Source organism: Carcharodon carcharias, chromosome 8 (assembly GCF_017639515.1).
Source record: "Carcharodon carcharias isolate sCarCar2 chromosome 8, sCarCar2.pri, whole genome shotgun sequence".
Taxonomy (NCBI): domain Eukaryota; kingdom Metazoa; phylum Chordata; class Chondrichthyes; order Lamniformes; family Lamnidae; genus Carcharodon; species Carcharodon carcharias.
The window spans coordinates 16,450,267-16,462,503 of record NC_054474.1 but is presented as its reverse complement, the minus strand read 5'-3'; the positions used below and the strand labels follow the sequence as shown (position 1 = coordinate 16,462,503).

Genomic DNA, 12,237 nt, shown 5'->3' with positions numbered 1-12,237 from the left:
GACCATCAGTGTTTGTACCACTGAGGTTTGCATATGACAACAACTTGCATTTATGTAGCACCTGTAAATGTCGTTTTAAAAAAAAAAGTCCCAGAAGCGATATCAAACAGAATTTGGCACCGGGTAACTTAAGGATCATATTGACTATTGTGAATTATCATGACAGGTGACCAAAAGCTTGGTCAGAGAGGTAGTTTTTAAGGGAGAACTTAAAGGAGGGAGAGAGAGAGAGGTGGAGAAATTTGGGGAAGGAATCCCAGAGCTTTGGGATTGACAACTGAAGGCATGGCCACCATTGTCGAAGAGATGAAAACTGGAGATGTGCAAGAGGCTAGAATAGGAGGAACACAGATGTCTTGGAGAGTTAAGATAAAAGCAAATTACTGCGGATGCTGGAAATCTGAAACAAAAAGAGGAAGTGCTGGATAAACCCAGCAGGTCGAGCAGCATCTGTGGAGAGAGAAACAGAGTTAATGTTTCGAGTCCATATGACTCTCATACAGACTCGAAAGGTTAACGTTTGTTTCTCTTTCCACAGATGCTGCTAGACCTGCTGAGTTTTTCCAGCATTTTCTGTTTTTGCATCTTGAACGGTTGTAGGGCTGAAGGAGGCTTCAGAGATATGGTGGGACAAGGCCATGGAGGGATTTGAAAACAAGGATGAGAATATTTAAATCGGGGCTTTGTGGTCTGGTTGCCAACCTAACTCGGCGAGCACAGGGATCATGGGTTGACAGGATTTGGTGCAATTTATGATATATAATACAGCAAGAATTTTGTATTACAAAATGAGCGATGGACTCTCCACAGACAATTCTGATCTTCGCTTTTAACATGATTTGCCTTTTAATTGTAGGCCCAGTTCTTGTCATCACGGAATACTGTTGCTATGGCGATTTATTGAACTTCCTGAAGAACAAGGCCCAGTACCTGAGTTGTAGCGATGCACTGAATAATTATAAGAACTTGTGCCACAACAAAAGGCCCCTAAGGTAGTGACTCATTGACATCTTCAAGGGGGAAGTTTTTGATCACAATGTCAGCCCATCTCACATAATCACAATCTTCTGTCTTGTACCAATTGCTCAATCATTCTTAAATCTCTGTAAGGCCCAAATCCATCCAAATCCTGACTTGCTTTGACCTTTCTAACCCCTTCCTCACACTCCTAAAGGAACTACAGGAGTAAGGTAATTGCCTGCCAAGCTCTCCCTCTCTTCAACATCTCATTCCTTCATAAGTTTCCTCTACTTTTGGTAATACCAAATTCCGAGCTTCTTGGGAATTCCTTTAATTGCTCTTCTTAGGCTCCAAATCAAATATCCTACACATTGTCACTAAGGCAGCTAACTCTCCAGGAGTTTCCAGGAATTGAAGTTTGACAACCAGGGCACAGCTGCGAGAAAAAGCCAGAAGAAAAATTAATAGAGTATTAAAGGAATAATATAATTATTCAAAAAATTGGAAATGGGCTGAGTGGGGAAGCAGGCTATTTGACTGAGAGTCAAGCATCATCCAATTGGGTTGCTTTCTGATTGACTGCAGGAAAGCGGAGCACCATGAGGATCTGTTGGGAACCAACGGGGGGAGAGTGTGGGGAGGGACAGTTGGAGTTAGTGACAAAACCTCCAGGAACATGTCCAACCAAAGTTGGTAACCAAACTCTTCCTCCTCCTGGCATCCTGTGGTCAAAGCTTACCTTCACTTATTCTTTCCTTTAGTCATCCATTCCCCTTTTGGTTAGGTAGGTAAATAGCCATAATCAATGAGAGAGACTATTAGAGATACACAATTGGTTAAATAGCCTGAGGGGGCACCACTCTGCATCAGGCATGGGGCAGGGTGAGGAGGTAGGGCTCAAGTCTACCTCAGCCAGTGCAGGAATTGAACCCATGCTGTTGGTGTTATTCTGAATCTCACATCTAGCCAACTGAGCTAATTGGCCCCCCCTCCTACAACCTACAGGCTGTTTGAAACCTAAAGTTGACATAATCTCTCTGCTCCACTTTCAACCAGGCAGTGTGCTGAGCTAAACTCATTTAACGGATTTCCTTGTCTTTCTCACAGCGACTGCACAGAAGGTTACCTTCCCATGAGGCCCAGACTGTCCAGTATGAGCCCAATGATTTCTCGAACAGATTCCCAAGCTGTTGAAGGTAAGCATGAAACTACTCAGATTATTGCCAGTCTTCTGGGGCTGTGAGTGTTGCCAACAAGGCCAGCATTTACCACCCAACCCTAGTTGCCCTGGGATGATGGTGGTGGGCCACCTTCTTGAACCTTGTGATAAGTTTGATACAATTGAGTGTCTAAACCACTTCAGAAGGAGATTAATAGCTAACCATACTGGGAGTCACATCTAGACCCAAAGTGAGTCAAGATAGACTGTCTGTCCTGACATAGCCCTATTCCACTCTGGACTTGTCCGTTTGAGGCCAATTGTTCATTCAGAATCTATTCCTTACTATGGCACTATGCACCACAACCATTCTATTTACATTGCAAAGGGAGTTTTTGTTATTTGTTCATGGGATGTGGGCATCAATGGGATGTTGCCCCATTCCTAATAGCCCATCAGCCAAAAAGTTAGGAAGAAAAATCGATCCCCCCGCCTCCCCCCCCCACCCCCCCCCCACCCCTCATTGACCCCCCCCCCCAACTCTAACTGGACCATGTTCTTCAAACAGAAGATGAAGACCCATTGCCATTGAACGTTGAGGACCTTCTGAGCTTCTCTTACCAAGTTGCTACTGGGATGGATTTCCTGTCCTCCAGAAACGTGAGTACAGATTGAACTTGGTAAGTGGATCCAGTGTGTTAGTGAGGCACAGACACCTTCAAGACCTCAGCCTCAATTCCCGGACCTTGAATGTGTTAGCTGGTCACATCCAGAGTGTCCCTGAGCTAGGAAGCAGGCAAAGTTGCTCAGGATTTCCATTTCTGTTCCTATCCAGCATTGCTATCTGACCTGTTCATTTCCCTTCTCTCTGGATGTTGAGGATATTTTATCTTATCTATTTGTTCATGGGATGTAGGCATCACTGGCGAGACCAGAATTTATTGTCCATCCCCAATTGCCCTTGAGAAGGTGGTGGTGAGCTGTCTTCTTGAACCGCTGCAGTCCATGTGGTGTTAGGGAGGGAGTTCCAGGATTTTGACTCAGTAACGGTGAAGGAATGGTGATATATTTCCAAGTCAGAATGGTGAGTGACTTCGAGGGGAAATTGCAGCTGGTAGTGGTCCCATCTATCTTGCCTTGCCTTAGGTGGGTTTGGAAAGTGCCATCGAAGAAAGCTTGGTGAGTTGCTGTAGTGCATCTTGTAGATGGTACACACTGCTGCCACTGTGCATTGGTGGTGGAGGGAATAGATATTGAAAATGGCGCAGATGGTGTGCCATTTGGTGAGATGCTGGGTAGGTGGGATTGAGGGATATGCAGGGGGAAGGTGGGTGGATGGGGTTGAGGGATATGTTTACGGTTGTCAGTCTGAAAGGGGCTGATCCCATTGAGTCTAATCTTTCTGATGCTAAACATCCTTTGGTATAATAATGGAAAATGAACTGTCTGATTCACTGGGATTAACTTGTGGAACTGATGGAATCATCAAGCATCAATAAGAGATTGTGGTACCAGGTTTGCAGAGTTTATCTCTTTGTGAGGGAATGAATGGTTTACGGGTTTTCATTGCAGTGCATTCATCGTGATCTGGCTGCGAGGAATATTTTACTGACGGAGGGACGGATTGCCAAGATATGCGACTTTGGTTTGGCGAGAGACATCATGAATGACTCGAACTACATAGTCAAAGGCAACGTAAGTTTAAAAACCACTGAAGGGTCCAATAGCAACAGGGTTCTATGGGTTAGTGTGTCTCTAAGTGTGGTGCTGAGTTACATACCCCAAACATCCCAAATTCCAGCCCTGATTCTTCTTCCTAATTTTCAGAGTATGATCATTGCTGGTAAGTGTGGCATTTATTGCGCATCCCTAGTTGCCCTTGAGAAGGTAGTAGTGAGCTGTTATCTTGAACGCTGCAGTCCATGTGGTGTGGGTACGCCCACAATGCTGTTAGGGAGGGAGTTCCAGGATTTTGACCCAGCGATAATGAAGGAATGGCAATGATATATTTTAAACTCAGGACGGTGTATGAATTGGAGGTGAACTTGCAGGCAGTGGTGTTCCCATGCATACGCTGCCCTTGTTCTACCAGCTGGTAGAGGTCACAGATTAGGGCTAGCTTGTCATGGAGGACAGTGGAAGGCATGTTACAATTAGTTTCAGTCCATCCGAATTAGAGAATGTGGGATGAAACATTAAGTTATTCTGATTATAAACTAGGTTATTCCTCTAAGATGCAGCTGTGGCTCAGTGGGTAGCATACTCGCTCCTGAGTCAGAAAGTCATGGATTCAAGTTACTTGAGCACATTATCCAGGCTGACATTCCCATTACAGTACTGAGGGAACGCTGCAATGTTGGAGGTGCCATCTTTCAGGTGACACTTTAAAGCGAGACCCTGCCCACCTCTCAAGTAGATAGGAAAGATCCCATGATGGTACTGGAAGAGTAGGGGAATCGTCCCCGTGTCCTGGCCCAATATTTATCCCACAACCGACATTGGCTAAAAAACAGACGACCTGGTCATTAGCATATTGTTGTTTTTGTGAGCCTGCCATGCGCAAATTGGCTGCCGTGCTTCCCACATTACAGAAGTGACTACTTTTCAAAAGCGCTTAATTGGCTGTAAAGCATTTGGGGTGTCTTGAGATCATGAAGGGCACATTAGAAATGAAATTTCCCCTTTTCCTCACCAGCCATTGACTTTTCCGTGGATGTACATAGGGCACGGGTTCAAAAGTGTCTGTTAGAAAATATAGTCATAGTTGGCGTAAAAATGTGGTTCGTCTGGGGTTAATGAGAGTGAGTTTATCCCGTACGCAGATTCAATGGATATACCTGAGAAAAACAACAGCTAAAAGAAAAAGTACAGCCTGATACTTCGAGATTGAGTTCTCAACACAGATTTTCATCTTTAAGGCCATCATCTATCCCCCAGAACTTGTTTACCCTGCTTTTTTGGTCTCTTGGGGAATCAAAGGATATGGGGAGGGGGCAGGAAAGTGGAGCTGAGGCAGAAGATCAGCCATGATAGTTTCGAATGGTGGAGCAGGCTCAACGAGCCGAATAGTCTACTCCTGTTCCTGTTTCTTATTCTTAGGTTCTTATTTCCTGCCTGTTCAGGTCTGATTATTCTGAGCTGAATTGACCTCCTACTCCATCTATTAGTGTTTGTCATGACCTGCTCTTTTGCTTCCAGGCTCGTCTCCCAGTGAAGTGGATGGCTCCAGAGAGTATCTTTGATTGTGTGTACACGGTGCAGAGTGACGTCTGGTCCTATGGGATCCTGCTCTGGGAGATTTTCTCACTAGGTAACCTGGCTATTCATTCCCTGATGAGCCAAAATTCAGCCCATTCTCCCACCAAAATGCAATGAATGAACTGTTTCCCATAACTGACAGCAATTGTTGAATTGGGACTCATCTAAACTCCAGGGACCCTCCGTAAATAGTGATACACTCCTGGTGATCTCTGTAAATACTGACACACACCAGGAGACTCTCTGTAAATACTGACAAACTCCCGGAGACGCCCGGTAAATGCTGACACATTCCCAGAGACCCCTATAAATGCTGACACACTCCCGGAGACCCATATAAATATTGACACACTCCCGGAGACACCCTGTAATAACTGACACACTCCTGGAGACCCCCTGTAAATACTGACACACACCAGCAGACTCTCTGTAAATACAAACACACACCCAGAGACAACTTGTAATAACTGACACGCTCCTGGAGACCCCCTGTAAATACTGACACACACCAGGAGACTCTCTGTAAAAACAGACACACTCCCAGAGACACCCTGTAATAACTGACACACTCCTGGAGACCCCCTGTAAATACTGACACACACCAGGAGACTCTCTGTAAAAACAGACACACTCCCAGAGACACCCTGTAATAACTGACACACTCCTGGAGACCCCCTGTAAATACTGACACACACCAGGAGACTCTCTGTAAAAACAGACACACTCCCAGAGACACCCTGTAATAACTGACACACTCCTGGAGACCCCCTGTAAATACTGACACACACCAGGAGACTCTCTGTAAATACAGACACACTCCCGGAGACACCCTGTAATAACTGACACACTCCCGAGACCCCCTGTAAATACTGACACACTCCCGGAGACACCCTGTAATAACTGAAACGCTCCTGGAGACCCCCTGTAAATACTGACACACACCAGGAGACTCTCTGTAAATACAGACACACTCCCGGAGACCCCCTGTAAATGCTGACACGCTCCCGAGACCCCCTGTAAATACTGACACACTCCCGGAGACACTCTGTAATAACTGACACACTCCCGAGACCCCCTGTAAATACATACGCACTCCTGGAGACACCCTGTAATAACTGACATGCTCCTGGAGACCCCCTGTAAATACTGACGCACTCCCGGGGACCCCCTGTAAATATTGACACATTCCCGGAGACACCCTGTTTAAAAGAAGAGACACGCTCCTGGGTACCCCTGTAAACACCGACACACTCCCAAGGATCCCCTGTAAATAATGACACACTCCCAAGGATCCCCTGTAAATACTGACACACCCCCTGTAAATAGTGACTGTACATTTTTTTATGCTGCAGGTTCGAGCCCTTATCCGGGAATCCCTGTGGATACCAGGTTCTACAAACTGATAAGAAGTGGATTCCAGATGGACAGACCCAGTTCTGCAACTCCAGGATTGTAAGAGGCTCTCCTCACTCTGCATTCCTTTCTAGAATAGGGAGAAAGAAATTGAGTTTATAATCTTTTTATGCAGCAAGTTGTTATAATCTTGAGTGCGCTGCCTGAAAGGGTGGTAGAAGCAGATTCAGTGGTAACTTTCAAAAAAGAATTAGGATAAATACTTAATAAGGAAATGCTTGCAGGACTATGGGGACAAAGCAAGAAGGGTGGAGTGGGAAGTGGGGCTAATTTGATAGCTCTATCAAAGAGCTAGCAAAGACACAATGGGTCAAATGGCCTCCTTCTATTTCATTCCTTGATTCTATGACTTTTTTTATTCTTTCACAGGATGTAGGCGTCGCTGGCTAGGCCAGCATTTGATGCCCATCCCTAATTTCCCTTGAGGAGGTGGTGATGAGTTACCTTCCTGAACCGCTGCAGTCATTATGGTGTAGGTACACCCACAGTGTTGTTAGGGAGGGAGTTCCAGGATTTTGACCCATTGAAAGAACGGCGATATATTTCCAAGACAGGATGGTGGGTGACTTGGAGGGGAACTTGCAGGTGGTGGTGTTCCCATACATCTGCTGCCCTTGTCCTTCTAGATGACAGTGGTTGTGTGGGTTTGGAAGATGCTGTCGAAGGAGCCTAGGTGAGTTGTTGCAGTGCATCTTGTAGATGATACACACTGCTACCCCTTGTGCATCGATGATGGAGGGAGTGAATGTTTCTGGTGGTGGATGATTGCTGGTTAAGTGGGCTGCTTTGTCCTGGATGATGTTGAGCTTCTTGAGTGTTGTTGGGAGTCCAGCTCATCCAGGCACATGGAGAGTATTCCATCACACTCCTTAGATTGTGGACAGGCTTTGGGGAGTCAGGAGATGAGGTATTTGCTGCAGGATTCCCAGCCTCTGACCTGCTTTTGTAGCCATAGTATTTATATAGCAAGTCCAGTTCAGTTTCTGGTCAATGGTAACCCCCAGGATGTTGATAGTGGGGGATTCAGTGATGGTAATGCAATTGAATGTGTTCCAACCAGGTGAGGGGGGGGGATAAACTGGCTTACCTCTCTCTATTCAACCTCCTCAGTTGGTCACAACAAAGCTTTAAGTTTCTTTTTCATGAGCACGCCTTTGTCAAATCACAATGTATTTAACTATTTAGGCTGTGAGCAACAAGGAGCCAACCAAACAAGAAAGAGCAATTTTATTAACCACTAAACCTGCACACACACATAGGTATCAGAGATAATAGGAGTTAGAGTCCAATATAAAGGAAGGTAAAAGAATATACAGTTAAGTGTCCTTTAATTGTCCTTAAGGTGTAGATTTTAATCGCTGTGGCCGATTTGGGTTAGCTGGTTTCTTGGATGCGGTCAGATATAGACGATGTTGCAATTATTACGAGATCTCGGTTCACTGGTAGGTTCCTGGTAGAGTTGGTTTCATGAACTGGGCAATGTTCTTATTCCAAAGAGGAGAGAGGGGGAGAGAGCTGTCCTCAGCCTGTTTCCTCTGCTGAAGACTTTCTTGACACTGCCTGTGTCACTTGCAATCTCTTTCAAGTGGCTGGGCAGCCTTGCCTTGAAATACTTCACCCATTGTGTATTTCTAAGAGGTTTTGGGTATGTCTACCTGTGGTAGCCATGGTTTCAATATCCAGTACTTTGCATTCTTAATGTCTCTTCCTTGGACAGTTACGAGTTTTGATGGGTGTCTGAATTATAGGAAATGTCTCTCGCTTCACACTTCCCTGAGGGTGATTTGTGTTTCTCCCTTTTACCTTGGGATGTGGCCTTGCATTTCTAAGCAGTTTGCTCTGTCTCAGATCAAATTACAAAATTTCCTGTCAGTTGAAAGTTTTCAAAAATAAAGGGGCATAGCCTTGTGACAAATGTTAAGGGTGATTTTTAGATTCTCCCTCGTTGAAGAAGGTCATTGCCTGGCATTTGTGTGGCACAAATGTTACTTGCAACCTATCACCCTGAACCTAAATATTGCTGCATATGGACACGGAGTGCTTCAGTATCTGAGGAGTTGCAAATGGTACTGAACGTCGTGTGAACATCAGTGAACATCCCCACTTCTGACCTTATGATGGAGGGAAGGTCATTGATGAAGCAGCTGAAGATGGTTGGGTTTAGGACACTACCCTGAGGAACTCCTGTAGCAATGTCGTGGAATTGAGATGATTGATATTACATATGGTCAAATCAGAGTCCTTGACTGATAAGAGAGCATGTGTTAAAATCTCACCAGGGCAGCTAGAAAATCTAATTGCAGTTTTAAAAATATCTGATAATAAAAACCTCGGGACGAATTTTCTCCCCGTTGGGGGTGCTGAGCGGGAGTGCGCTGCACACTGTTATTTTACGTGGGCCGGCCAATTAAGGCCCACTCAGTGTGACGCACACCCGGAAGCGCTGAGCACTCCCTGTGCGGGTGGGGGGAGGAGGCTGAGTCGGGACCTGTGCTCTTTTGTGCACAAAAGTCTCCCTGAGGCACAGAGCTGCCTTAAGGTTGGATGGGCAGCTCAGTTATTTACTGTAGTAGTTTCTCAGTGGCCTTAACAGGCCTTTGATAGGTCAGCGGGCGCGCAGCCAACTCCGGCACGGGCCCGCCAAACTGAAGATCTGAATGACGCGTGGTGACATTAGGACGCACACCCAACAGCACCACACGCGTCTTATGCGTCGGCGAGCAGGCCCGCTCCCGCACACTGACCCGAAGGTTCTGGCCCTTGTTTCTGATTGTCAATACATCCCACTGGTTCTCTAGGGAAGGAAACCTGCTGTAACTAGCCAGTTTGGACCTATATGTGACTCCAGCCCCACACCAACATTGTTGACTCTTAACTGCCCTCTGAAATGGCCCAGCAAGACAATCAGTTATATAAAACTGCTATAAGTAAAGGATTACTGTTCAGGTGCCACCAATAGTGGAATCTGTACATCCACCTGAAAGGACAGATGGGGCTACTTAACATCTCATCTTAAAGACAGCACCTCTGACAGAGTAGCACTCCTTCGGTACTACACTGGATTACCTGGCGAATTCTCTGGAGTGATATAGTACTAAGCCAATGTGACAGATAGCGTGAGCCAGCTGGGGTCATGAATCTTTAGTATAATGGAATTAGGTCATGAGCTGAGAGTGAAAGGGAGTTGGAATCATGAACCTCAGGGTGAGAGACTTGGGGTCATGACCCTGGGAAAAGGGAGCTGTAGAATTAACTCAGACTTGCACGTGACCTTTGAACTCTGTTTCCAATAGGTATGACATCATGACAAAATGCTGGAATCTTGAGCCTACAGATCGCCCAACCTTTGATCAGGTTGTGAAGTTGATCAATAAGCAGAGGGGTGAATTCAGTGAGCAGGTGAGTGAGATTTAACAATGTACTTACTGAGAAACTGGCAGGGAAGGGGTCTGATAGGAAAACGGATGGAATACAATCCCTAAAACTCCAGTAAATTCCCCAGGAAAATGAGAATGGGGCTCACTGAGCACTCGCCCCAGTACAGTCTGAGGTGCAGGAAGCAGACTGTGTGGGAGATAGAACATATACAGTGTCTATCACAACTTCAGGATATATGATTCAGATGTGCAGAGTACCACCCACCAAGCCGCGACTCCCACCTTGAGGAAGCAGTAACGCTGAGGTGCGGGCAAGAGTGGATTTCAAGCCCTTCCAACCAGTAACCGCGAGCCTGAGATCGAACAGATCCTCGATCTCAGCAGCGGGGATACAGCCGGGTTCCTATATTTACAGCAGTGTTTTGGGACGTTCGAGAATGTGAAAAGTGCCAGAGAAAGGCACGTTTCCTCCTTCGTCTCTCTCCTTCCTTTTGTTCTGCTCCAATCAAGCCCGGATCCTGTTGCTGATGCTGTGCGTCTCTCTCTCTGTTTTTAGGAATACGCAAACCTGCCCGTTGAACACACGGTCCCAGAATCTCCCACCTGCCAGTCTCCGGATCAGAGCTTCGAGGCAGTTGATGAGACTCTGTTATTGATCAATCCTTACAGCAAGATCTGAAGGCTCACCAGTAGCAGCGTGATGCAAAGGAAACCGGTTAAACTGTGCTTGTCTCTCACTTCTAAAGGAGGCCTCTTCACTGTTCTAGTTCCCAGGACTCAATACTTTTAAATCCCATTTGCCTCGATGCTTTTGACATTATTCACAGAATGAGTTGTTGCAGATTTATTTTTACAAGACCGAAGGGATTTAATTGATGGATATAATTGACGAATAATACACCAAAATCGAAGGGGGAATCGGACAGTTATTTGAGGGGGGGGAGATTTATTTTTGTAGCAGGGGAGGGTTGGGGCTGTGTGTTAGCTTTGCTCCTATACGATAGTCTCCCTACCACACTGAACATTAATAACCAGTAATAGCAAATAGCAAGAACATTATGGAACCTGGGGTCTAGGTGATATACATCAAATTTTATGTTGCATTAAAAGGAACAGGTGAGAGGGCCGTGGTCTGGCAACACAGGTGCTGTAGACCCACATGTGGAACTTACCTGGATCTTAACCCTTTCACTAACACTGCTTATGCAATTAAGTAATTTGAACTATGTTATTTACTTGTGTATTTTTCAACGGCTTTTAAAAAGCTCAGTACAATACAGTACAACTTATACTTAGTTTTATTTTAAACTGGGGAAGCTCAAAGTTGTATTCCTGTCTGTCATATCTAAACACAGTTATTATTTCCGTATATTTCAACTCTTTCTTGGACTCGAACGCAAGTTCTGTCGAAGGGTCATGAGGACTCGAAACGTCAACTCTTTTCTTCTCCGCCGATGCTGCCAGACCTGCTGAGTTTTTCCAGGTAATTCTGTTTTTGTTTTGGATTTCCAGCATCCGCAGTTTTTTTGTTTTTATCTCTGTGTTTAATTGACTGCCACTGCTCTTCAAGAAATGCCTACCTCCTTGAAGAAGTTCTGTTCCTCTCTGCGACAAGATTTCCGTATATTTCAACTCTTTCTTGGACTCGAACGCAAGTTCTGTCGAAGGGTCATGAGGACTCGAAACGTCAACTCTTTTCTTCTCCGCCGATGCTGCCAGACCTGCTGAGTTTTTCCAGGTAATTCTGTTTTTGTTTTGGATTTCCAGCATGCGCAGTTTTTTTGTTTTTATCTCTGTGTTTAATTGACTGCCACTGCTCTTCAAGAAATGCCTACCTCCTTGAAGAAGTTCTGTTCCTCTCTGCGACAACATTTCCGTATATTTCAACTCTTTCTTGGACTCGAACGCAAGTTCTGTCGAAGGGTCATGAGGACTCGAAACGTCAACTCTTTTCTTCTCCGCCGATGCTGCCAGACCTGCTGAGTTTTTCCAGGTAATTCTGTTTTTGTTTTGGATTTCCAGCATCCGCAGTTTTTTTGTTTTTATCTCTGTGTTTAATTGACTGCCACT

The 12,237-nt window shown here is 45.4% G+C and overlaps 1 protein-coding gene across 1 annotated transcript in view; it reads left to right on the top strand.

Moving 5' to 3' along the window:
• The window catches only part of LOC121280765 (mast/stem cell growth factor receptor Kit-like), a 50,215-nt gene extending 38,587 nt beyond the window's left edge, over positions 1–11,628 (top strand). Inside the window, exons 12-19 of the mRNA XM_041192933.1 lie at positions 857–992; positions 2,068–2,156; positions 2,688–2,779; positions 3,692–3,814; positions 5,318–5,429; positions 6,730–6,829; positions 10,084–10,189; positions 10,724–11,628. Of these exons, the coding sequence (XP_041048867.1) occupies positions 857–992; positions 2,068–2,156; positions 2,688–2,779; positions 3,692–3,814; positions 5,318–5,429; positions 6,730–6,829; positions 10,084–10,189; positions 10,724–10,846 (881 nt within the window). The 3' untranslated portion in view covers positions 10,847–11,628. The remainder of the gene's footprint in view (positions 1–856; positions 993–2,067; positions 2,157–2,687; positions 2,780–3,691; positions 3,815–5,317; positions 5,430–6,729; positions 6,830–10,083; positions 10,190–10,723) is intronic.
• The last annotated feature ends 609 nt before the right edge of the window (positions 11,629–12,237 follow it).